The 27,922-nt window shown below is 41.1% G+C and overlaps 1 protein-coding gene across 1 annotated transcript in view; it reads right to left on the bottom strand.

The window, feature by feature from the left end:
- Nucleotides 1-27,922, bottom strand: part of PTPRN2 (protein tyrosine phosphatase receptor type N2) — an 816,843-nt gene that overhangs the window by 734,944 nt on the left and 53,977 nt on the right. The window contains exon 2 of the mRNA XM_054990963.1: nucleotides 19,069-19,119. Within this exon, the coding sequence (XP_054846938.1) occupies nucleotides 19,069-19,119 (51 nt within the window). The remainder of the gene's footprint in view (nucleotides 1-19,068; nucleotides 19,120-27,922) is intronic.

The following is a 27,922-nucleotide window of genomic DNA, read 5'->3' as shown; positions in this document are numbered from 1 at the left end:
CAGGGCTAACAAATAATCCTCAGGACCCTCATTAAACTAAAATCTCTATGCTTCTTTGAAGTCATGATAATGAAACTACTTTCAAATTGATTTACATTGGTAGAGAAGATGAACCTGCTGGTAAAGGAAATAATTTTATTTGAAGCCTGAAACTAGCATCTAAAGTTAGTTAATTTGTCTCCAAGAACTGTCAGAGGACACACACACATACCCATGGAGGGAATTTAACAATACATTTAATTTCTCCTTCAGACTTGACCTGACCACTGCTACCATTCCAACACAGAACTACAGATCAAGTAAAGTATGATTTAATCTTTCTCCCTTCCTCTTACCCTAAGCACTCTCTCCCCCCCCTCGCCACTTCCACCACCACATCCAGTCCAAGAGCCTCCTACCAGTCCTCCACAATAACATCCTGTTCTTTCTTCTCTGTTCTATCACACCACCAGAATCTTATATCTTACCCCCTTTCCAGGCACTTTTGCAGTCCAACAACTCTCCTGCATTCCTTTCTTCTGAATCCTCCTTAAGCACTGTTTCCTGAATTAAGTATGAGGTGTTTTCTAGAGCCCATCGATTGCTGCCTAAGTCTCCCCCCCCCACCCCCAGTCATCTCAGCAGATCCTTTCCTTTGGTCCCTGCCAGGACCTAGCACCCAGTTCCCCTCCCTCAGCTGGGTCCCTCCAAATGGAATCAGAGGAGGGTAGAACATTACTTAAAATAAGGGAATAATCACACTGGGATTGAGATTGTCATTATTAAATTTATGAACTGCCATTAATGGTGTTACTTTCCTTCTTTGATCTATTCCCTTATTAGTCAAAGAAGTTTACTACTGTTTAATATAGTTGTCTTCCTTTCCAACTATTTTGAGGCATAGGCATGCCAGAACAAGACAGTGTGTACGCACACCTAAAACAATCCCTAGAATCCATGTCACGGTGCACATTTCCACCTACATGCATTAGCCTCAGATTTTGGATCATATGGGTAACTAGGTCATCCTCAGAGTAGGGCAAATTGGGGTGACTGTTCCAGAGCTGTGCTCTGAGAGTCCTTAGCGGCTCAAAACCACGGCCAATCTTCTGAAGGTGAGGTCTGTGGAAGGTAGGGTCTATCATCCAGCTGACAGGAGGTGGCTTTGGGGCTGAAAGTACACAGCAATGTGGGCATTTGATAACACACACGCCTGCTTCCCTGCATGCTTTCAGCCCAAAAGTCACTACTGATCCCCTGGACAATAAGGCCAGTCCACCTGCCCAAGTGATAACTGGGGACAGACAAACACCACCTGAAGATGCCTCAGTCTACAAGGAGGAAATAGCCCTGCTGTTCGGGTGATCCGCAGGAGTTTCAGGCCTGATCCTCAAAAACACCACTGAGCAACTGGATAGCAGGGCATTAAATGGCTGCTGCCCCATCATATCTATTGAGCCGGTTGCTGAGGTAATAAAAGCCATGCAAGACTGTGGGAAGAGCTTGCCCCAGTCCCTATATCCCTCTGGGATTTATATACTTATTTATTTACTTACTTCATTTATACCTCATCTTTCTCCCCAATGGAGACACAAAACAGCTTACATCATTTCCCTCTGCTCCATTTATCCTCACAATGACCCCGTGAGGAAGGCTAGGCTGAGAGTGTGTGGCTGGCCCAAGGTTACCCAGTGAGCTTCTGTGGCAGACTGCGCATTCAAACCTGAGACTCCCAGATCCTAGTCCAACACCCTTAACCACCACAGCACACTGGCTCTCCAGTAGGATTGCCCTGGATAAATGATTCGCTGAACCAGAGGACCATCTCAGTCACTTTATGGAGGATGCCATGCAACTATTCTTTAAGAAGCCTCCCTGGATTTTCTAAATTATTGGCCAGTTGCAAATATCCCATTTTGGGAGCAAAGTGCCTGGAGTGAGTAGTCACGGTACAATTCCAGACTTTTAAAAATTGAAACAGATTGCTTGAACCCATTTCATTCTGTTTGCCAACTAGATCATTGTTTTGTTCATCCTGATAGATATTATCTGTTGATACTATTGACCACAATATACTTTCAGACCAATTGGTGTGGGTATCGGCAGTTGAGTTGTGTTCCTTGGTTATTCTATTCCTTTCAGGCTGACCGTGTAAAACAATGGTGGGGGAGGCAGATATTGCTTTGATTTGCATCAGCTGAAATACAGTATTCTGAAATTCTGTCTCTCGTGCTGTTTATCCCGTAGCACTTGGCACTTAGAAGCAAATCAGTAGCCAACGAAAAAAATTTAAAATTGGCAAGGTATTATTACTATAACTTACATAAATGTATTCCCTGTTTTTCATGTTAGCAATTGAACTAATCATTATTATTATTATTCTGAATGATGAAAGAAACTCAGGTGTACAGTTAGGAAAATCTTAGTCTAAGATTTGCCTTTATACAGACAATGTGGTATTAAGTCTAACTAAACTGCTGGAAGTGACACTAAATAGTCTTCAAATATTTGGAAGAGTTTCTCGATATAAAATTAATCTTAGTAAATCTGGTTGGTAAGGCTTGAATATGAATATCTCATAAAAACTGAATAGGCTAAATTTTCTCAATTTCTTGAAGTTTGCCTCCAATTAAATATTTGGAATATGAATAAACTATGATCTTCTTGACAGTTAAGTAAAATTTAATCATTGTAAATTGTTGGCAGAAGTTGAGATTGAATTAAAAGTCTGAAAATCTCTGTCTCATGGTTGGGCAGAATTGCTTGCCCTACGATAAACATCTTACCAAAATTTTGTTCCTCCTTCTAAATATGCCTCTTCTGATTAACTTGAGACTCCCATGAGTAGCCATTTAGGGATTAAAAAGACAAAGGACAGACTGGGAGCTAATTTCTACTGGTCAGAAGTGGGAAAGGACATTACTCAGTTTTGCAAATCACGTGTAACCTGTCAAAAGGTGAGGAAGCCACAAGGCAAGGCAGGGGCACCCCTACAGAATTTTCCAATAATTGGCACTCCATTTGAAAAGGTAGCCCTCAGTATCACTGATCCCCTCCTCTGACCAGAGAGGAAATACATTTATTCTAATTCTGATCAATTTTGCTTCTTGCTACCCCAAGGAGACTTTATCATGTATCATAGTGGTTTAGTAATTGGGCTATGAATCAGCATGCTGCTCGTTTGAGTCCCACTACTGCCATGAGCTCAGCAGGTGGCCTTGGGTAAGCCACTCCTCTCAGCCCCAGCTCCCCAGCTGTATCAAGATAACAACACACACTTTGTTCACTGCTCTGAGTGGGACACTAATCTGTCTACAAAACCAATATATAAGCACAGATTATTAACATGCTCAAGCCATTTTTTAAAGGGAGCAACCAGCTCTTCCTGGCATGAGTGGGGTGAGGAGGAATGATGCTGTCCAAGGGCTCTGAAGTATTGGTTTTTACCCTATAATTGCCTAGATGTTTTCTGTACTCTGTGCTGCTTGTTTCTTGTATTCTGAAATGTGCTTTTGTACTATGCTCAGAAAACCCTTTTCCTTGTTCATTTTGTGCAATATTTTTGTAACAGTTCTAGAAATGCTTTGCTGCTTTATAGAGTGTACTGGAGTCTACTGTTTCGGTAGGCAAAAATTGCTAGTATTTCCGCTCCATCATCTAGCTTAATGGGGGAGGGGCAAAAGACTGGAAGGGAGTGAGAAGCCCCCCTCCCCCCACAAGTTATAACACCCTAGGATGTAAATGTGGCCTAGGGGTCCCTAATATGTATTATAATTTTGCTAGCAAGCCACAGTGAATGACTGATATAAATGCAGCTGAATGAGATAAGTCAAGCAACTCTCTGAGTACAACACACTTTTTGAAAGACTGTATCTGGCTCCAGGAGAGAAAACTCAAGTTGAATAATCTAATTAATTCTAGTCTGGAGCTTCAGCAGAAATTCAAGAACAATCTCCATATACCTCCTTTTTTATAATGAACAATGATGATATTCAAGTGTGAAGAAACTATGATGGTTCAGATACCCTCAAAGCCTTACTGCAAGATAATCATGTACTTTCACCAGATAACATAATTTGGAGAATGCTAAGATATAGTCCTTTATTCTTCCAGTGCTTTCATGGAAGGCACATTATCAATGGCCGTTTTCACACTGTCTATAAATCGCTTGAGACTCACGGAAGGCGGCTTTCTCCTGCGATTTTTGAGGCCATCTGTTTACAAAACGCCACAAACAGTGATTTAAGGCATTTTGTAATCGGATGGTGTTAAAAATCACACGAGGAAGCCGGCAGCCTTCCGTAAGTCTCGCTCGTTTTATAGACAGTGTGAAAACGGCCAATAATCTGTTGTGTAAATATAAGAATCCAAATGTTAAAAAAAATGGGAACAGATCATTATGAGAAAAACTTCTAAAGAAATAGTGTCTGCAATTACTGTTGCAAAATTTAGATAACTAATTTGCATTATGTAAATAAATGGAACAAAGATTTAAATGGTGACTTGTTAAATGAATAGTATTGGATCTGGACTAATGTTTTATTAAATTTAAACTCAGAAAGTTTAAAAGAAAATTTTGTAAAAGTCAGCATGTAAATATCAAATGGCTGCTACAGGAGGTGGAGCAAAACTTGATTACATTTGCAAAAGGGGAATAAAAAGAAAGGGGGGAAGCCTGAGAGACAAGGGAGAAAACAATTTTCCTCCTAAACAGAACCTGGATATTTGAATGTCTTAGAGTTTCTCTACACGAGACATCTTACAGGAGGATGTTCAAGTATAGGGAGATACAATGTTAGCCGGGAAGCGTAGTTTTAAAAGACAGCGGCTCTGTCAATTTCACCTCTCTACACAGAGCCCATGGGGATCGCTCCTCAAAGGGCTTGTTAATTTTGTCTTCGCCTCTCCAAAGGCGCCGTGAATTTTACCTTCCCTTCAGGGAGGCAAAGATGAAATTAACAAACCCTCTGATGAGCAATCTCCCGGTGAAATTGACAGAGCCTCTGGCTCTGTCTTTTTAAACTATGCTTCTGGCTAAGATTGCATCTCCCTGCACTTGAGCGTCCTCCTGTAAGATGTCTCATGTAGAGAGACTCTTAGTTGAACCAAGTTCTGTTTAGGAGGGAATTGTTTTTTCCTTAGTCTTTCTGTAGTAAATATGCAGCTTCATTTCTCCCTCAAGCTTTAAATTCGTTTAATTCTCTTTCACCCTCCCTCTCAGGTTCTTCCTTCCTTCCTTCCTTCCTTCCTTCCTTCCTTCCTTCCTTCCTTCCTTCCTTCCTTCCTTCCTTCCTTCCTTCCTTTTTTAAAAAAATCAAGTTTTCAATTCAGAATGTTTACAGTTAATCTTACAGGGATAACCATGTTGAGAAGACCATTGGAAAAGTGGGGAAGAAATGTAATAATTAATATTAGAAAGGCATCAGTGTTGTGTAATACAGTACAGGCTGTCAGGGTCAATATGTGACAAAAATGCAGTGCTATTGTTTGCTGTGAAGTGCTATTGGCTAAAAATGTAACAATTTAATTACATCCCCTTGGGTTTCAAATAGCACACAAAGGCAACGTTATAATAGGTTTGACTAACATACCAACTAAGTGCTTCACTGTAAGCATTCATTGCTCCTCGCTAAATGGTTAATTGGCTAAATTCATTCCCCAAATGACAATTTCTGTTGGCATAAAAGAATTCATGCATGCAAACAATAAATAACATCACACATTTTAAGGTCGTTCAGTTGGACTGTTGCAAGATTTGCCTCCTGAGCTGTTTGTATTAATGTTAATGGGTCTCAGCATAAAAATGGACCCTAATGGGTCTCAGCATAAAAATGGAGAATTTTCCTCTTTAGAGCAGCCTGTATATTTTTGAAAATGCAAATCATAGTACTGAATATCTTTTAGATCCAGCAGGTGCTTTAAACTGCAGCTTAATGAAACAGGGACTCACATAGGTCTAGTTTTGTCTAGTAACATCCTCCTTCCCACCCCTCTCCAATAAACAGAAACCACCTGCTCAGGTGATTAACTGTCTTATAGACCTCTAAGGCACAGTCATTTATGAAGCAAGTCAAGAAGAAAACAGCTCCTCTGAGAAACCTACATTTAGCAGAACAATGTTATGTGGCTAAAAGAGCAAGAATTGCGAGCTGGGACATTTATACCAAGTGCCATCATTTTACTTGTAAACCTCTATGGTTTCACTCTTAGATAAATTGCTCAGATCCATAACACATTGAACAAATACATGTTTAGTTTCTGGTAAAAGAAACATTTTTCCACATTCCTTTTCGCTGGTAGTGCTTCTTTCTTGCAGAGTTAATGCCTTCTTCAATATTTCACTCATTCATAGAATTCAGCATATATTCTTTCGCTTTCCCATTTTCAGAATTCTTTGGTATGCTTTATAGCAGAAGAACTTTGGTGGATTAGAAATGGAGGGTTTTCTAACAGAATATCAGAATGTACCATTTTGTGTGAACAGGGCAATGTGCATATTTTCTAGCTTCAGTATACAGATAAGAAACCCAATTTTAAGTGTGTACGTGTTTGCATGTGCCAAAGCTGTAAAATAGATCAAGTCTATATAAGGCTTAAAGCCATGTCTCATTGCTTTGGGAGAACTGGACAATCTAGCTCACTATTCCATTCATCTCTAAGACTCTGCGTATCATATTTCTTACCTGACATCAAATATTTATAAACAAATATTGTAGATCTTGTTTTCTCTGTTGATTCAATCAGAGTTTCTAAAAGTAAGGGAAATTCCAAAACACTCAAAGTTGCAGGGCCATATTTGACCAACAAATGTTGCAAAAGGTGGCAAATCATATCTCAGTTGAGAAAATGACAAAAACTCATCATCATAGCCTATCAATAGATCTAAAGTAAAGATCCCCCTGTCTGTGCAACTTTCCATAAAAAAGATTTCCTTCCAATTTTTAAATCTGGATTGGCCCATAATGTCAGTTCAGCATGTGAGAATGGCTCAGATTGATATTGTTATTATAATATTATGTGCCATTCTTCCCTAACTGCAGAAATTGCAGGAGGAACAGATCCATTTTAACATAAGTAAACTCTAATGCATTCCATTTAAAGAGTGACTCCAAGCAAGAAGCCTCCAAACAAGCCCAAAATGGATAATCCAACTGAGAGGAGTGATCTCAATAATTTTAACAAGTTAACAAATATGCCTTATATAAACAAAGATCAGTAAAACCAAATCCTCCTTCATTAATTGAAAGCTGTATCCTCTTTAAAGAAATTCAAGGCGGTGATGAAGCCCACAAATTTCTGAAAAAAGTATTAATTTTATGAATCTATCAATAAGGTATATTGAAAGGGACTGCATGCAGAATATATATAATTCAAGGTACAATATTCATTTTGAGTGTATTTACATTAACCCATGTTTTCGATTCTAACATATGGGCCTCTTCCACACACTTAACTTTACAGCAGGTTTTCTGCATATTTGGCCAGAATGGATTGGATCCACTTATTTGTCACTTATGGCTAGGGTTGCCAACTCCAACTTGGGAAATTCCTGGAGATCTTGTGGGTGAAACCTGGAGAAACCTGGAGAAAGTGGGGTTTGGGGAAGGAAAGGACCTTGGCATGGCATAATTCCATAGAGTTCACCCCTCAAAGTAGCCATTTGCTCCAGGTGAACTGATCTCTGTGGCCTGGAGACCAGTTGTAATTCCGGGAGATCTCCAGCCACTACCTGGAGGCTGGCAACTACTTATGGCCCCGATAAAGCTCCAATTCTTTAGTTCTGCACTTGAGGGAGTCAAACTGAAGTGGTGCCTTTTTTTCCCCTGCACTAGAAGAACACCCCATTTCTGCTGCTTGTTTTCTGGGAGAAGACACCACATCAGCAGTTTCATGAGTGTGAGGTTTTTTATTATTTCGTGCATGTGTTGCAACACTGTAATGTTTGGACATCAGAGGGGGTTGTATGATTTGCTGAGGTGTTCTTGAGGGAAACTTTAAAATATTAAGCAGAATTCAGGGCTTTCTGTTAGCCATTGCAGCATTTCCACAGGCACACACACACACACACACACACACACAAGTTGCAATGCTTAAAAAAATTGTTAAAACAGCTACGCTGCAACTTGTTTGTTTTAAAAAAATTAAAACCAGGAAAATCAATGTGTGGAAAGATGATTTACTGCCAAGGTAAATCAGGGTATTTTAACTGTGTGTACAGAACTCAGAGGAGACATCGAAGCAGTATAGAGACTGAACCAGAGAAAAAGGCCCATGCAGAAAAGACCATGGTTAGTGCAAAGCAATTTGGTGTGACTTCTAAACTAAGATACAATCACTCTGAACCATAATTATGTTTCCTGAAAAAGCTACAGAATTTATCTTCAGAGACAAACTTTATATCTGACAACTGGTTATAAAAGAGCTATCAATATAGACAGAAAATGCTGAACTTGCACATGGAATAAAAATGGTATCAATTCAGCTTGTATAAAACTTTAAAAAACAGGACATACTGGGCTGGATCCAACTGTTCCCTGAGAAGTCTTTCTGTTACAGAGTTATCCTTCCTCCAGAGAAGGTTTCATATATAAAAGAATACACAGTAATTAGAAAGATATTAAGAATCAGTAGAAATGAGGAATTTTAAGAACAGTACAAACATGCAGAAATAAAACTGCCAATGCAAAACCAAATATGAGTGACTGAACAAAAACAGTTGCATTCAATAAAAATATTACTGAATGAGACAAGAAGATGGATTATTATTCAATAGTGAAAAACCATAATAAGCCAATGCTTATTTTCTAAGATGATAAAAAACTAGGAGAGAGAAGAGATATATTTATTTGGAAATTTAAGAATGGCAGATAGAATGGAACAAATTGTTAAATCTAGCAATGAAAATCCCATCACTAGAAAATATATACAATGTAAAATAGTGTTGAGTTAGAAAGTGATGTGCTGAATTATTTCAGTTCTATGTAATGGAGACATCTAAATATCAATAGCACTTGAGCAGAACTTGTTCATTTGATTCTGCTTCTTATGAATTAGGCTGTGAAAGGATAGTTTAATTGACTGGTGTCTGAAGGGCAGATAGAAAGTAAGCACAGGGGATGAGTTAACCTAAATGGGAAGGAACTGCACTCATTGTAGAAAGAAGCAGAAAACTACTGGAAAATGAACCCATAATTTTTCTAACTATCAGGAAGCAACTGGACATATTAACATATGATGCTGCCTTTAGCATCATACGGCTCCATTCAGACTCCCTTGGCCAGGCTCCCCCCTCAGGCAGAGGAGGGAGTGCAATTGCGGGTTGTAGTAATTGGATGCTTGCTCTCATAACTCCCATGTCATCACATGCGTAACCCCATGACTGTCTCCCTCACACGATCAGAACTCCAAGCTGCTGTGGGAATGAAATAGCCAGATGTGGATGAGGAGCACTTTTATACTGAGGGGCATCTCTCATCTGACTGCCAACAGCATCTGTGACAACAAAGCTGCCACCACTGCCCCCAGCCATGGACACCCTTCCAGGATGTGGCAGACCCAGCTGTGGCCCATGTGAGGTTGGGTCCCTTGCCACGTATGTGCCTGTTTTCCTTTCAGGCCAGTCACATTCCATTAGAGAAACCAAGGAGCATGGCTATTCCAGCCCCCAACAATCCTTCTTGACCACCACCCGAGTCAGCCCCAGGAATGGTTTCCCAGACAGCCCACAAGTCAATCCCACTCCTGAGACAGCAGCATGAGGAATTCCTCCTCTGTCCCTGACTGCCACATTAACAGGCATGGCACCCTTCTTGGGCGAAGGGAGTTGGCACATGTATCCAGACATCCTCTTCACTTTTGGCAGTACAATAAAATCTGTGTCGAACAACAACTCCCTCCATGTCAGTTTGCTTGCCTGTTCATGACAGTAGCCACCCCTCCACATACCTGTAGGGTTGCCCTTTCACACTTCCCAGTAAATGCTCTAGCTCTGGGCTGGGATGGATGAGGTGGCTCTTGGTGCCTCTGTGCCTTTGTGTGGCTCTGCTACCAAAAGGAGCAGGTGTCCAGCAACATCTCAGAGGCTTCAGTCCTGGCCAGCTTCCCACCCTTCTCCTCCTCAGATTCACTGGCGGCAGCAGGGTGGAACTTGGAGTGTTGCCCATGTGTGTCTGGCGGAGGGGGGGGGTGCCACAGAGGACTCTCATTCCCCGACAGCACTGCTGGAGACTGATATGCTAGGAAGGAGACTGCTATATGTGGGGAAGAAGGTGAGGGACGGGGAAGTGACATCCTGGGATCTCTGGGCCTCCTCCTCTACAAGATCAGATGACTTTTTGCTGTTTGTGGAGGCAGGGATGGACCTTGGGAATCTGGCATGGAGGATGGGATGATGGCCCACAGAGCCACAAGTTAGCTGTCAGCAGCACCCACCGTCCCCAACATTTTGCTGCACCAGCCTGAAGAACCTGCAATCAATACAGCTGTGGCTTGATTAACCTCCAGTCTAGGGTATCTGTGTGATCTTTTTATCTTCCCATCGGTCTAGTCCCCCCACTCCAGGCACAACAGTGTATTTATTGGTTGTTTTGGGTTTTCCGGGCTGTATTGCCGTGGTCTTGGCATTGTAGTTCCTGACGTTTCGCCAGCAGCTGTGGCTGGCATCTTCAGAGGTGTAGCACCAAAAGATAGAGATCTCTCAGTTAAATAGTTAAATAGCTGTATGGAAAGGCCTTTATGTTCTAGCCATAACGCTGTGATGACACAAAGTAAGATTTGTTCCCCAAAGTAAAATAGATAGAACTTTTGTATCTGATTCTCCAATCAAAATCTATTGAGTATAATGGTTGATTATTCATTTACAGAATCTCACAAAAAATGGCAATTGCCTCTTCTTAATAATTAGAAAAACATTGGTATTAAAAATAGGTTTTTTAAAAAAAAATAAACTTTGATGCAAGTGAAAACCTTTAAAGCAGTTTTAAGCAAGTTGACTCTGGTTCTCCTAGCCCAACAAGAAGGAATCAAGGAAGAGCTTCAAGTTGGAAATACTAATAGGTTTAACTCTGTAAGACATGTAAACAAGATCTGAGAACAGGCTGCTACATTTCAAGAATAAGAGTTCAGAGGCTTTACACCATGAAAAATAGTAAGCAAAAATGTAGAATAGCATAGATCAGGGCTGGATCGAGGGGGGGCTCCAAGCCAGCTGCCCTCTGTCCTGCAGGGCAGGCGAAAGGCAGCACAGGGGGCTGCGAGTCCACCCGCGCCATTCGCCTGCGGTGAGGCAAATGGCGCAGGCAGCTTCCCAGCCCCACACGCTGCCTCTGCTGCTCTACCCTGCGTGATGATGTTACCGAAATGATGTTATCATGCAGTGCCGGGACCACGCACACGCGAGTGGTCGGGCTAGGGTTGCCTGGGCACCAGCAACCCTAGATCCGGTCCTGGCTTAGATACACATATTCGTTAAATAATATCAAGTGTCTCAGTCTTAAATCTCAGAGCACAACAATTAAGTATAAAACACCCGTTCTATAAGCTTAGTTTCAGGTGGGTAGCCTGTGTCGGTCTGAAGCAGAAGAAGATTTGATCCAGCAGCAACTTAAAGACCAACTGTTTTTATGGCTTGTAAATTACCACATGCAATCACTAATATCCTGAAACACATGGTTAGCTCAGTATCCAGTGGCCAACACACAATTGCCTCTAGGAGTGTGCAGGGCTGCAGATAGCCTGTAGCCAGGAGCTTCTCATGCATAAGTGACATTAAGAAAACTCAGGATTTCTAACTAGAGGATATTCAAACGGCTGATACAAATAGTATGTACTTGATAATGGGCTACAATTATTTATGCAAATCATAGCTCTCACTTTGAATTGTGGTTTATCAAATGATCCATATGAATGCCTCCTGGCTGCAGAATTGGCCAGATGAGACTGCATAGGTGTTTGAGAGGTAAACAATCCATGAATTGTGGTTTAAAATTCTAGAATACTTGGAAGTATTCCCAAATTTTTGCTGGTACATTTGGAAGACTTTTGTATATTGCACCAACCTATGTCCCTTCTAAAAAGTACATCTTGAATATATTATGCAGTATTGATTCAACTGTTTATTCAGTCTTTGGGGGACAGAGTGTCTTTAAATACAATTCCAGGTATTAAACCATGTCTTCCTACAAGAGGGTTAGTGGTTGTCAATGAGGCTTGACTTAATGATACACTCAGTGCATCAGCCAGTACATTTAATTAACTTTTCTTGCTTGGCCTCACACAGTTATTTCTGCAATCAGATCTTGGCTACATAATCCTTGTCATGATTCATACTGTAAAAAAGATTGTCTGTCAGCAATTGCACCCTCTATAGATAAAAACTGTCCTAGAATTACAACAGAAAAGATGAATAGCGTGGCTCTTAAAATATAAGACATTAAATTAACAACAAAAACCAGAAAAGTGAATTATTACCATGCTCCATACTTATAGTTCAATTATTTGTACATTTAATATTTTTCTACAAGCACACAAAAATCAATATGCAACAAATACTAAACAAACATGAAAGTCATACAAAAACCACATATACATACATCAGAACAAAAAGGAAGAGAAATTTTCTAAAACATTACTTTTTGTGGAGAAAAAAAGCAAACAAAATCCAGGTCACAGTTTTATCTTCAAATGAATATACTGTCATAATTTACCTAATAATTAGAGTCTCATATGGAAATAGTCCTTCTAGTACTCTGGTCCCCAACTATTTAGAACTTTAAAGATTATAACCAACATATTCAGCTGAGCCCAGAAGCAAATTTGCAGGCAGTATAGAAGATGTTCAAAATGTCTATGTCCCTACCAAATCAGTGGCAGGTATGATTATTTTTCTAGCAAAGTTCCCCCACAATCAGAATCAAAGTTTGCTCCACAGCCTAGTTAAGTCAAAATCCTGAAAGTGAATCAGTGAGACTAAGCTGTTGTAAATATTTGTACTCATCACTTAGTGAAAATATGGGTAAACACTGTTAGCAGAAATATATTCCACTGTTTCTTAGAGGTCTTCTACAAACGTCTTCTTTCTAAAGCATCCGTCACTTCCCTGATAATCTGTCTCGAACCTCCTTTCTTCTACCTACTCTTTTTTTTTTTATAATTTTTTTTTTCATAACTACAAAACACTACACAGCACTACACAAGACTATCACAAGGAAAGGGGAGAGGGAAGGGACAAAGGGGGGTGGAAAAAGAAAAAAAGAAAAAAGGGGGGGGGAATGAACTACAAACACTAAACACTACACTTCAATGTTTTCCCTTCATACTGTCATAATACAAAAATAGCTCCTTAGGATAATGATGGAGTGGTTAATCATACAGAGAATAAGCATTTCAAATTCTGATTAAACTTTCCTCCCCCTTCTAGGTCCCGGACGCAATTCTCTCTGTGCAACCGCTGTTGCGGTGCTCTCCTCCTCCTCCCCCCCCCTCCGGCTCCTCCTTTTCTTCGTTCTCGGTGCAGCAGAGTTCTGGGTTTTTATTCTCAAAATCCTTTAGTTGATCTTCTGATAATATCTTATAGGCCTGATCTTTATATCTGAACCATATTCCTTCCGGGAATAACCATTTATACTTTATTCCATGGTCCCTCAGAAGAGCTGCAAACTTTTTATATTTAAAACGCCGTTTCCGGACTAGAAATGGAACGTCCTTCAAAATCTTGACTTTCAAACCCATAAAGTCCAAATCCGCATTGTATGAGTTATATAGGATGGTGTCCCGAATCTTTTTAAATGAAAAGTCAATAATGATCTCACGAGGCAACTGTCGCTTTGTTGCATATTTTGAAGAAGCCCGACGGACCTCCAAAATGGCGCTTTTAACTTCTTCTTTAGTCGTCCTCGCGGGTATCACCAATAGTTCCGAGACCACCTCCCACAGATCCTCTTTTTCCTCCTCTTTCACGTTTTGGAGACGCAAAATTGTCTGCGTTCGTTCCATCTGTAGCCCGATCAGCTGGTTCTCAACCAGCTTCAGCTCCTTTTTTGTAGCCTTCACAAGTGACGCACTTTCCAGAGCAGACTTCTCTGCCCCCCCCGCTGCTGCCTTAATGGTTTTCACTTCGCTTTCAATTAAGCCCACCCTTTGATCAGTTTCGTTCAGCTTGTCAACAAAGGGTTTTATGGCTTCCACCACCGCCCTGCGCACCAACTCTTCGAGCGACTCCCCCTTCAAGGTAGCCGAGATTGACTTACCGAGAGCGGGACTTTGCTTCTTTGCTGCCATTTGGGGGGGGGGGGGCGCCAACAAAATTCTGGAACTCAGCGAAGGGGAAGAACGAGTCTTCTTCAAATCAACCTCTCCTTCACAAACGCTTGTAGAACAGAAGGGATTCGCTTGTTTACGGGCTTCCGCCTGTTTCTTTTATTTGCCGTTTCTCGTTGCCCGGCGGCACTCGAGGCGCCGCGCACGTCTGCCGGCCTCCATAGGGACAAATGGGCAATTCCCCCCCCGCATTGATTTCGGGGAGTTCTTCCCGCCGCGTCCCGGACCCTGGCTCCCTCCCTGGGAGTCCTGGGGGCTAATCCTTGCGGATCAGCCGCCCGGTCAGGGTGCCCGGTCGTTTCCTCCCGGACCAGCCGAGAGGAGCGTCCGGCATGGCTGAGAAAACGAAACCGAATCTTCTTCTACCTACTCTTGAGAACAAGATACTGTCAGGTGTTCCACATGGACGCCTCCAGAATACAATGTCCAAGTTGGTCCAGCAGCAGCTGTTTTACAGTGGCAGATAAAGTGAAAAGAGATCACTGGCATGATCAGCACTTGTGGATGAGAGTTTTAAGTGTCCTGAGAATTATGATCTTATACCAATATATACTAGCTTCTTTCTTATTCCTTCCTTCCCATTAAAACTGGTTATTTATCTATTTACTACAGAATATAAATTTTTCAACTTTATAACTGCACCAGGCAGTTTTCTATTAGTTCCTCCTGGAATTGAAGTATATGAAATCAATCTCTAAATGAAAAATGTAGAAACATGACACTATAAGATAGCTCATTTGGTGAATCTTCTTACTATTAAAATAAACAAAAAACAACACACCATTGTTTAACAAACTCTATTCATACATATTTCAGAAAAATAATAAAACACATCATGGAAGAAAATTAACGCTATGTAGAACTTTAAGAATGTAGCTCTTGGGCAGAGCAATGCAAATACCTAATATGCAATTGGGAGGAGTATACAGAATAGCCAAGTCCCTAGGGGGGCAAACCAGGAAATGAGGGGCATAGGGAGAGTCATGTATGTGGGGGAGGGGGATTTTCACTCAATTTGCCCTTGGTGTAACCCATTACTTCCACATCGCGCCAGGAATGATGACATTCTTGATGCAATGTGGGCATGTGTGGAGGTGCTCTGGAGCACATGGAAGCATGCTTCATCCCCAGCATGGCATTCTTGCACTTTTCTCTCCCCTCCCCTCCCCCGCCTGCCAGGTAAGAGGCAGTGAAGGGAAGAAACTGGGAACAGGGGATCCCCTGCAGGGGGAATGGCAAGCTTAGGAGTATATGTAGCTATTTTGCTCACTGTAATGTTGATGGAGCATGAGGGCAAGACATTCTTGAATAGGGAGGGGGGAAAGAGAGGGGGAGCCTATTAGAAGCCCCTCCAAGGAACTGCCTTAATGCTGAAAGGTCTCTACTGAAGAAGCAGAGGCAGAAGCTAGGAAGAGAGCAAGTTCACATAGCTAATCTGATTTCTACAGGTACATGCCCTCCCTACTAACCTCTGTAGGCTGAAATCACTTTCTGGGGATGATGCTGGCTCTCATAACTTTCCTTCAGATTAATAGCCTTGTTCTGAGGAACTGCAATTGGCTGTATTCTGCACGAAAACAGCACTTCCAAAGGCCTACAGAAGCCACCATTTGCCAAAGCAAATTTTGCCAGAGGACAGTACTGTCAAAACCTAGGACATTAGCTGAGAGCTACTCTAGGGTTGCTGGGTGCCCACCAATGGCATGCAAACTCCCATGAGTTTGTACCTCTGTGTGCCAATCACCAGCTAATCAGTGGGAAGAGGCAGGCCAGGAGGTAGGTGAAGAAATGAGCATGAACATACCCACGTCCCCAGCAGGTGACATTGGCTTGACCCAGAAGTGATAGCATTGTGTCAAGGGCCATTTTCACACTGCTTACTGGCCATGGAACATTGCACCAAGCTCCCAGAACAACAGCATTTTCCTGGGGTGATTTTATGCAAGAACTGGAGTTATGACGGGAAATTGTGCCAGGAAGACGCTGTTGTTCCGAGAGCTTGGTGCGATTTTCTGTGGCCAGTAAGCAGTGTGAAGAACAAGGTCAACTGTCTGAAATAGGGTTGCCAGTACCCCACTGGGGGCGGGGAATCCCCCGCTTCTACCATCTCCACCCTGCTTACCTGGCCACTGGGGGATAACGTGCCTCCCGAGGTGTGCTCCCGGATGGCGAAACCCCACACTCTGAAGCAGCCCAATTTGGTCCCAAATTGAGCTGCTGCAGAGTGCTGGAGCACTCCAGGGCCCGTCACGCTGCCCCAGCAGCACTCCCACACTCCACAGTGGCCCAAGTCGAGGAGAATCTGGCTTGATTAGGTTCCAGGGGCGGCATGATGACATCACTTCCCAGAAGTGACATCATCGCGCAGGCTGAGGGTGCACATGCATGCACAACAGCACCACAGAGATAAGTGCCAGGTCTCCCACTTCTCGCTGGGAGGGTAAGGAGACCTGGCAACCCTAGTCTGAAACTTGGCCCCAAACATAGCAAAACACTAGGTTTGGGGCCAAGTTATAGAAAATTGTCCATGGTGCAATGCACAGGGATAAATCACAGCATCCCCCTCTCCCCCCACCACAGGTTGCCAGCGGGGTCTAGCAACCCTAAGCTGCCCTCTTAATGAACCATAAGTAAGGCTGTGACTTGACAGGCCATCACTCATCTTCAGACTTTGAACATTTAGTCTGGGAAGAGAGAGGAGTTTGGGGGGTGGGAAGAACCATCTAACAGTACAAGTTGTACTTCCCTTTATTACAATAAATATAGTTGTTTTGCTTTAACCAAGGTGTGTGAGTAGAAAAAGGGAGGCCTTGACCTCATACTCGCCTTTGGGCTTAGCAGCTGGGTCACATTTACCTTACTGCTACCACCACAAACCATTGGGGACATGTAAATAAGTCTGCAGTGGACAAAAATAGCCTTTATGGAAATCATTTCAATACTGTTACTCAACACTTATTGCTATGCACATCAGCCTTCACAAATAAAAGTTTATATGAGGCTCAACAAAAATGTATGATACAGTAAGTATCTCCTGTCATCTATTCTGACAAAATCTGTGAGGGGCTTTATGCCCTTTTAATAATGTATTACTTCTCAAACAAAGTTTACCAACACTTTAATATAGAATATGAATCGGGTTTAATATGGATGTTGAATTTTTTTTAACCACTGCTTGAAATATAGTTTTTTTCTTTGCAGTACAAGCAAAAAGTAACCCTTCAGATAACATAGTGTAACATCCACAAATCCTGTGATACTGCCACTGCTGAAATAACTCTGCTAATATTTTTTCAGAATGAAATAAACTCATGATAATGCTACCAGAGCTATAGAGGAAGTACGTGTACTGAATATATCAAGATTTACCATTTTCAGTTTCAGGGGGTTTTTAGCCTCTAGGGATGAATATTTTTATTCTTTACTAATAACAGGACAAAACTTCCTTTGTTGCTTTTCAAATCTATTTCTAAAGATCCAATCAAAATGATCAATTCAATTCTTTTTTCCATTTCTTTGTGAAATCAGATGCTTTCTTTGATTTTCCTAGTAATAAATTAACATTTTGACAATTCCTTTTTATCTACTTTAAGCTTTTCCCCCCTCAGATACTGAATACTGCAAATTACCAGATCTGGTAACTGCATAATGACACTTTTAACTTGAATACCTAAATAAAGATGATCCATTATAATTTATTTTCAGTAACTTTATCTAAGGAAAAACATAAACATACTATCAGATAGAAAGCATAATTTTATTTGGATAATCCCATATTCCAGCAACAGGAAATCAGGGAAGGAGGGTTCATATTGTATTGACGTGTACAAGACTGAAAGCCACCTACTTACAACAGCCCAGTCACCTATCCCATTTTCTTTATTAAACTGTGTTAAGGCTAGGCTCCATAAGAATTATACAGTTTTTTGCCAATTGTTATAGGTAGTTACTGGCCTAAGGAGCCTTACAGCCCTACCAACAAGATCATGATTACAGAAGAAATTAGGAAATGCTAGAAACATGCAGCCAAACTAAACATACCAGAGTCCGCGTGTCCATGATGCCATTTTAAAGTGATTTATAAATGCTGTGACATGCTGATTGATCCTGCAGCACGGAGAGCTGAGTGCTCTTGTCCCCTTCCTCACCCTGCATTTTTAAGTACCAAAATGGCGACACACAATCCATGGCTGTTTCAGCACATGAAAAAATGTGCAGGGGGAAGAAGAGCACCTCAGCCCACTGGGCAGCAGCATTATTAAATTGCTTTAAAACAGCAGCAGCATCCACAGATTGGACCTGTGAATGTCCTCACGTCCAATTTGGCCCATAGACCATGCCACTCCCAAAACAGTGTGTCAGTTTGAGATTTCATAGAAATCTCTACTATCATAGAAGGAGCACAGTCTAGTAGTCAAACAGAATGGTGTAGTGGTTAGTGTTAGACTAGGATCTGGGAAACCCAGGTTCAAATCTCTGCTTACCCTGCTCTGCCATGGAACCCCACTGGGTGACCTTGAACCAGTCACACTCCCTCAGCCTAACCTATCTCACAGGATTGTTGTGGGAATAAAATAGAGGAGTGAATAATGAAGTAAACTGCTTTGGATTCCCACTGGGGAGAAAGGTGGGGCATAAATGAAGTAAACGAACAAACCATTGCTACATAATTCAAGACATAATATTCCTGCTTTACTTGCTGAGATACTGAAATTGCTTGAGTTTTCAACAGGCTATGTGTCAATAAAAGGAGTCCTTCATTGTGAGACTTACCATTTATGCAGATCTCAAAAGATTTGCAAAGGTCATCCTCAAATAAGCATCCTAGAAAGTAATGAAAACACAAATTCAGTATAGTCTCAAACAGGTCTACAGTCAGATACTCGATGTCAAATTGGAGACAACCATTTTTGTTCTGGATTATTCTGGCCAGGTCTGATTCAGATATAGGCATGCATTTAAGAAGCCCCTAAGTGTCTAGTTAGCTTTCCTATATCAAATCATTTAACACCTGGCTAGAGGGACACCACAGATAATGTCTTAGGTTCGTTACACAAGTAATACAATTATGGAGTCTCTGTTTCCATTTTAAGCATTTATTATTACAACATGATTATTTAGTATTCTTAGTAACAACCCAATTAACAGAAAATCATATTATCCACTATAACTACATAGATCATTAAAGGAGACCAATTACATGAGCCCAAAAAAGTATCTTACCCCAAGATAGAAAGGTCACAGGCAAGAAGCACCATCTAAGAAGAAGCTTTTTATCAGTTTAGCTTGTCATTTTTATCAGGTTTCAGAACCTTCTCTTAACCATAGCTGTCTATCCTGCTTCAAAGACCCAAATTCATGACTAACTTATTATCTTATGACTTCACACACCAAACAAGGTTATCCATATTTGAAACATCTTCTTAAAACATGTAACAATAGTTAGTTCATTCTTGCTACTTCATGTCTTAATGAAGTCTATGTAGAATTAGTGATTAGAAGTAGGAGTGTGCAATTTGGGTTTCCAATTCAGGATAAATACCTGAATCTGACCCAATTTGTAAAGATTTGAGATTTCTGAATCTGGCCCAGCATGCTGGCCCTGGTTCAGAAATGCCGAATCAAAGCTTCCCAAAGTGATTTGGGTCACTTCGGGAAGCTTCAGGGCTTTGAAACTTCAGATGGCTCTGGCTGACCTGTGGAGGATCCCCACGGGCCAGCTGGCATTTAAAGGGCCCTTTCCCTGCCACTTGAGTGGCTATGGTTTCAAGCAGGCCAGTGTATAATATTCTGAAGGAGGCATTATTGTTAAAAGATGTGTACCATGAAGTATATCCGCCAGCCCTAATTCCCATCTACCTATTCCTCAGAACTGTATACGATGTTAAGGGTTCTGAGGCTTTTGAAGCATTTTAAAAAGCCTTGGAGGGGGGGATTTATTCAAATTGGAAGAAAAATGCTTTCTGTGATCATAAAAAACAGTACTCCCCAAAGACTCATACATCTATAGAAAGGACAGAGTTCCTAACAGGTTATCAGCTCCTGGAGTAGTGGGCAAAAATATCTCCTTCCCCACACTGTGCTGTTCTGGTTTGGGGCTAAATCATCAGCTTCCTTCTCACCAACCTTCAAACCACAGTTATCAGTGCTAAGAGCAATTGCATTAAAGTGGTAGTTTACCAAAATTCAAAATTAGTTCAGAGTAGGGGTGTACACTTCGGGTATCCGATTCGGGTAAAATACCTGAATCAGGTCCAATTCGGAAATCCCAAATCAAATGTTCCCGAAGCATTCGTAATCTTTGGGAAGCTTCGGGGGTTAAGTTTAAAGGGCCTTTTCGCAAGCGGCAGGAAAGGGCCCTTTAAACTTTTCCATTCACTACCCCCCACTTACCCCCCACTTACCTGGCACCTAATCCCCCACCCCAATTTACCTGGCACTGTGCTGGAGGAGGTGGCCCTCCCGCCTCCCTGCTGGCCTCCGGCAGTGGCGGCAGCCCTCTCTACTGCTTCGGATTTCAGGTTTTTCCAAAGCTTTTTCCCACAGCGGGAAACCTGAATATTTTTCTGGTGAACACTCCTACTTGAGAGGAAGCTATTGTAGCCCTGGAGTTCAGCACTATTGCAATCTTGCCCTGTGAAGGATTCTTTATTCCCTGCTCCATTACTTATGCAGTCCCAATTTCCAAAATATTTCAATTTTGTTCATTTTCTTTTGCATTATTACTTAACATGTACTCAGCAAGAATAGGTATGCAGGAAAAACCTGATTATATAATGCCTTATTTTCTGTGTTTCAACAGACGTTGGCAATTACATGCTGATTAGAGTGAGGCATCTGATGCAATTAACCCAGAGGATCTATGACTTGAATAGCAAATTAATAATTTTGTGTATGGCAACCCTGATGCTTGAGTTCTGCAAAAAGCAGATTAAAAGGACCTCCAAATCTCCTTGAAAAATATCTGATATTTCAATTGAGATTTTATATTACTGAAGCTCAGGGCTATGCATGCTTCACTCAGCAGTCAAAATGCTAATTTAAACACCAATTTATTTTTTGTTATTATTTGCTGTAACATTATGAAACATATTTCATTTTAAATATTATCCACCTACAAATGTTAATGACAGCAATAAATCACTATTAAACAACAAAGCAGTATCATATCCTTCAGATTCTTTATTCTGTTCACAGATTCTATCTTCTACCAAAGCAATCCTTTTCACTTAACTTCCTGCTAAACAAATTAAAGAGTTTCCTAGCTTCCAAAGAATAAGCCACACAAAATTGTTTTCCCACAAAATATGTCCAATATCAAGATCATATTAAGAGCTATTTGGGCCACTTTGTGATGCTCAAAATCCTGAAGCAAGTTTGTTACATGTAGAGCTGCTGTGGTGTCTTACTACATTTTAAACAACCAGTTTATGGTAGCTTTGCAGCACTTACAACCTTGTAAGTCAGGAGATACAAACTGTGTCCTATTGTAGCCGGTTGACTAAAATAATTTGAAGGACTCAGGAAGAAGCTGGGCCCAAAAACCAAGTTGATTATTTGTGATTATTATTACTAAGTTTGCTCTGGATCTTAAAAATAGTATTTCTTTTTTTGTAAACAAATAGTTTATATTTAAGCAAAGAAATGTCAGTTTGTTGTACTGTTCTTACAATATCATAACATTAAAGACATCTTAGTCAAGTAATATTTTTATTGATTAATAAAATATTTGTCAATTTGCTTTTTTCAGAATAGAAAAAATACTGCTATTAGAATAGAACTGCTAACTCCAGGTAGGGGAATTCCTAGAGAGTTGGGGTAGGGTTGCCAACCAATGGCTGGTACCCAGTGGGAGACAGGAGCTGGGATATGGGAGGCACCATAAGTACAATAGCATGACATCGCTCTAACAATTTTTCACCCACCAGCCAACAGTGTCATCAGGAAGCAGGGGTTGCCAGCAGGAAGTCTCACACCACAGTGGATGACCTGGCAACACTATTTGGGGGTGGAGCCTGGGAGACAGGATTTGGGAAGGGACGGGACCTCAATGGGGTCCACTCTTCAAAAGAGCCATTTTCTCCAGGGGAATTGATCTCTGTAGTCTGGAGATCAGCTGTAATTCTAGAAGATCTTTAGCCCCACTTGGAGGTTGGCAACGCTATATTAGAATCATTTAACCAATGAGTACATCTTGCAGTTAATACCATAGTGTCCTCTCAGTAGTGGGTAGGGGTGAGCTTATCTAGACGGCTTCATTTCAGAGCAGAGTTCCGCTCTGAAGCCAGCACAAAGAAAACTCTGTTAGTTTCAACGAAGGTTCTCTTTATTGCTAATATATACACAGTGAGAAATTGCAATCAACACCAAGAAAAAGACCTAAGTGAGATTCCTAATGCCTTGAGGAGGAAACAGAAATCAGTTCTTGAGGGCTAACTTAATACCATGTACACACACACACATGATAGGCACCATTTCAGAAACGACATTCCCTTCTATGTTACGGAGGAGAAATGCCTCTTATAAGGTTGTACTTGCCACCTTCAGTTTTTGAGAGCACTTTAGGAAAGCAATTAACTCTATCTTTCAAATCTAAAGCCAGGTTAATTGAGGGCACTTTAATCGATCAAAAGGACTTTAATTTATTAATCTACTTTTGTAATCCTATCTGCGAAGTGTCTGCTGTTTCAGTTCCTTCTATAATAACAAGAGCGTTTAAACATGGAAAAAACACTCCACAGCCTCACTCTACGCTTCATCTGACTCTCCACAGCAGAATGAAACAAGAAGAGCTCTGCCTCTTTAAATCTTTTAGGCTGCTGGAACTAGTGGCTAATCTGCTCCCAGAAGTGAGTGTTGTTCATATTCTATGGCACTCTGAGGGGAAGAACAGAATGAGTACAGGCAGTTAGTTTTTTACAAAATTTAGATTGCTAAATTCATCAGGCAGAAACTACAATTTATTGAATAATGTGGCATACAAAGAAATGTGAAATAATAAGAAATTTAGGAAGAGAAAAATATGTTTCTGTAAGCTCTAGAGAAGACTTTAGTATAGAGATGGGCACAAACAGCAATATGAACTAAAAAAAACCACGAACAGCTCAATCTGCTGTTCACGAACAAGCTGTTCGTGAGGCCCCATTCTAAATGAACAGGTGGTCGTTGCAAGCCTCGCTCGTTACTATTCATTGCTGTTCATCAAGCCAGACAGTCTGGCACCTGCAATCAATTCTCATGGCAACTCAGGCAGGGATTGTCTGAACTCTGCCTGAACTCCTGCTGTTGCCCTGGAAACCCCAATCTAAGCCCAATTTAGCTTGATAGGCAGGTCTTCTTTCCAAGTGTGGACTGGAGCTCCAAATTTGTTACAAGAGGAAAAGACCAGGGGGGAGGGGCGCTCCCAGCTCTGGCTTTCAGGGAGAGACAGCTGCTGTTAGAGTGACAGGGTGAGTGCATTGGAGCTTGAATTTTCTTTATGTGTGGTAGGATAAGGATCTATCCCTTCAGGTTCCAGGGCTGCTGCCAGGCTCTGGGGCCAAGCTATTATTTATTATTGGTACCATTCCTGCTGCATGCTCAGGTAGGGTTTCTGGGAGTGGTGCGGTAGGGATCTACCCCTTTAAGTTCCAGGGCATGAACGTGTTCGTGACAGGATCATGTTCATCAGTGTTCGTTATTCGTGGATGGCAACGAACAACAAACACCATGTTCGGGTTTTTTTTCTGTTCGTGCCCATGTCTACTTTAGTATAAGAGAAACATTTGTTTCTCTTTATTTTATAATGCTCTGTTTAGCATCTTTAATTTTGTATCAGAGATAATTGATGTAGTTAAGTGGACTGGTGCAATTTCAGGGAATTCTTAGAAACTTCTGTTTAGTTGAGTGACAGAGATATAGACAGGCTCCAGGCAGTGATTCTTATCAGATTCTTGTCTCTTGCTACTCTCTCTCACTGGAGTCTATTAAACTGGTACTTATTATAATGCAAGATTTTTTTCTCTGCAGCCAAGTTCAGACATTAAGTAAATTTGATTGGCATCTCCAAAATTTAGAAAGTCAAATCAAGGGGAGTCCGGTTAAATAGCGCAGCAGCAAAAAAACAAAAAACCCTCTCTCTCATATGCATTTACACTCATTCTCTTTCTATCTCTCTAAATAGACTAAGGCATACAGCCATTTATTTAATGCAGTTGCTGCAACCATACTGCAATGGCATATTTTTTACAGTACATTAGACCTTGATAGGGTTATGTCATCCACTACTGAAATACAGCAAATTATTATTAGTGTAGCATATTGCTTTCTGCTAAAGAATGCTATTGTTCAAAGAAATCCAGACAGCAAACTTTAGAGCCCCTCGGGTAAAATAGTAAAAATGCAAATTAGCACATTAAAAACACTTTCTGATCTTGAACTCATCTCTCTGTTCTTTTATATCCTACATCCTGCTGTACCCCAACTGTACATGTATCTAACTTACTCTTGAAAGCTCATACTTTGGAAATCTAATTGGTCTTTAAGATGCTACTGGACTTGGATCTTGCTTCTCAACTGCAGACCAACACAACTTATCCACCTGAAACTAATTTCCCTGTTGTATCCAGTTCTCAACAATCTCCGGCCTCTGGCTATCTATGCATTATCTTTACAGAAATTTCTTGTCATAATGTAAGGAGAGAAATTATATAACAGTCAGTATAGAACCTTCCACAAGTAGCTAAATAAATGGTCCCATATAATAACAACATTCAATTTATATTATACCCCTGTTCAGGACAACTTAATGCCACACTCAGAGTGGTTTACAAAGTGTGTTATTATGACACTCACCCTCTGAGGTGGGTGGAGCTGAGAGAGCTCTGAGAGAGCACTAACCCAAAGTCACCCAGCTTCAAGCAGTAGGGAATCAAACCTGGTTCTCCAGATTAGAGTCCTGCCACTCTTAACCACTACAGAAGACCAAAGATGCAACCTGATACCAGTTCCACCTAGCAGCACTATTTGTTGCAATGGATCTGGAATTCTTCTCAGGATGCAGACAAGAGATCTTAAGCTCATGACCTAAAGCATCTTTTTTCTTCTTCTAACTTTTTTCTATTTTTCATATCCAGCTTGATGATTAGTTCAGAGAACTCAAAAGCTTGCACACACGTTTGTGTTGCTTTCAGTTAGTTTTAATAAAAGATTTTTTTTTCTTTTTGGACCAACACAGCTAACTGCTATCTCTGTTGCGTAAAGGGGGAAGAGTGAAGAAAGACTTCAGAACACCCAAGTCATAGGAGCACTGCATATTGATTCAAAAAGCAAAGAGTTAGCAAATATATTTAGGCCAAGTACAAGCAAAGTTGGAAACAGGATTTCCAGTAAGTAGATGCTTGATGACTGCTATTGTTTAACTCCTACTGGTGGAGTCACAGCTCATGGACATAACTCAGAGTTCCTTAGAGGCACACAAGGGAAATGTGTTAAAGGTGTCTATATGCCAATGCTAGAAGCATCTGAAGTCCTGGCTCTGGGACAGCTGGAGTTCTTGGTGCTAAATGACAATTTAGATATAGGGGGTGTCTCAGAAACATGATGTAATAGGGAAAATCAATGAGATACAGTCATAAATTCTACAGGCAGAACAAGGAAGGACATGTTGGGAGAGCTGTTGTGTTGTATATCAAAGAGAACAGAATCAAATAAGCTAGAAAACATTATGGGAATGACAGAATCCTTATGGATAGAGATAGTAGAGATAAAGCTTAGGTGTACTATTGCCCTCCTGATCACACCCTTAGAGCTGATCTTGAGATGAAGAAGAAAATAAGGGTGGTGACTACAGCTGATAATGTTGTGATACTGATTGACTTCCACTACTTTCACATTGGCTGGTTAAACATGGCCTCACATCATGCTGTAGAAAGCAGATCCTTAGAGATTTATTTTATTATTACATTTATAGTCTGCTCTCCCTGCATAAATCATAAATGACTGAGCTGGTTGCAGAGCCTACCAGAGGTGTATGAATCTTGGACATTGTCTGTCTAATCACAATGATTATCTTTTAGACCATGAGAAAATCATCTTGATTGGATTCTCATGGACTGGACAGACAGTTGAGTTCTCCCTAACTTGCTGCATTCACTTGCGAGAGTTGCCTCCCCTTCTTCTCCCTTCCCTCCTTTTGCTCAAGGAAAAAAACCTCCAAAAGCCTAAGGGAAAAAAAGCTGCTGCAAACAGCTGCAGTTTCAGGAGTGAGCCCCTTCTGCTGCAAGGTTGGTCCTGCTGGTTTTCTAGTTCTGTTGGGCTTTGCTAGATCTTTTTGAAGGTTTTGGATTAGTGGTTGCTGTTTGTGTGTTTGGCATTGGCTGCTTAGCCCTAAAAACAGCATTGGATTTTCCCCCCATAGGAAACAATGGAGAGTGGCTGAGGGCAAGTTCAGGGACCCCAAGAAATTGGATCACTTTACCCAATCTTCTTAAAAGTTGGGGGTGGGGACTTTAGAGGGCAGCCAACCCTCACTTGCTGAAATTTTGGTGCCATTTGTTCCAGAAACTGCTCCTCCAGCCTCACAGAAAGATTCCCCCATAGGGAATAATGGACCTGGTTATTTCTGAATATTTTCAAATATTCAAATATTTTCAGAAATAACCAAGAACATACATACCAGTTTATCCAAGAATACTGGATTTGATTGGGATTCCAGAATATACCTGAAAAATACTACTGTTATTTTTTTGAAATATTTTTGGACGAGATATACTGAATCACACACCCCTAGGGCATAGGTTTGTGGCAATCTTACACCAGTACTAGCTCCAGAATCACAACTGCTAGTGTTACAGTACAATCCTAAGAACACTTTCCTGGAATAAGCCCCATTGAAAAGACCTCACTAAGCCTTTTTAGGATTGCTCTAAGGATTATAATTGTAGCCAGCCTGATGACATGTTGGAATTGTAAGTTGCCTTGAGCCAAGGGGAAATGCAGGATAGAAATATTTTAATTAACAAATTGCACATGCATTCAAGTCAGTTGGCACAAGTAACCATCTGAATATATATTGGCTGTTTCCACACAGCTCCCCGCTGCTCGTAACAACCCGGAAGATCACGCAAAAAACGTGGAAGATCGTGTTTTCTCGCGCGAGATTTGCGCGACGTCATGTGACGTCGTGCAAATCTCGTGCGAGAAAACATGATCTTCCGCGTTTTTTGCGCAATCTTCTGGGTTGTTACGAGCAGCGGGGAGCCATGTGGAAACGGCCATTGTCCCATAAATTACAATACATGTAGATATTTGATACAAGATTAAATGACAAAAACAGCTAATAAGTAGAACCAGTTCTCCTTTTCCCCATTCCCATCACAGCCTTCTTTCTTATCATGTATATATGCAGTGCTTTTTTCCCTAAAAAAAGAGGGAGGGTGCCAGTACTCATGATGTTACCCCCCTCGGACAAGTCCCAAATGCTGGTACTCCATGAAGAGGTGCCGGTACTCTTAGTGCATATCCCTGGATGAATTGATGGTGCTTTCACAAACCAAGATAGAATTGAAGAGAGTTTTAATAGTTACTGTTATAAGAAGTTCCTAAGACTTTTAAAATAATTTTTTCCTAAACAATTTCCTAAACAAAA

The sequence above is a fragment of the Eublepharis macularius genome, chromosome 11, assembly GCF_028583425.1.
Source record: "Eublepharis macularius isolate TG4126 chromosome 11, MPM_Emac_v1.0, whole genome shotgun sequence".
Classification (NCBI taxonomy): Eukaryota; Metazoa; Chordata; class Lepidosauria; order Squamata; family Eublepharidae; genus Eublepharis; species Eublepharis macularius.
The sequence above is the reverse complement of the archived record's forward strand: the minus strand, read 5'-3'. Positions and strand labels throughout refer to the sequence as shown.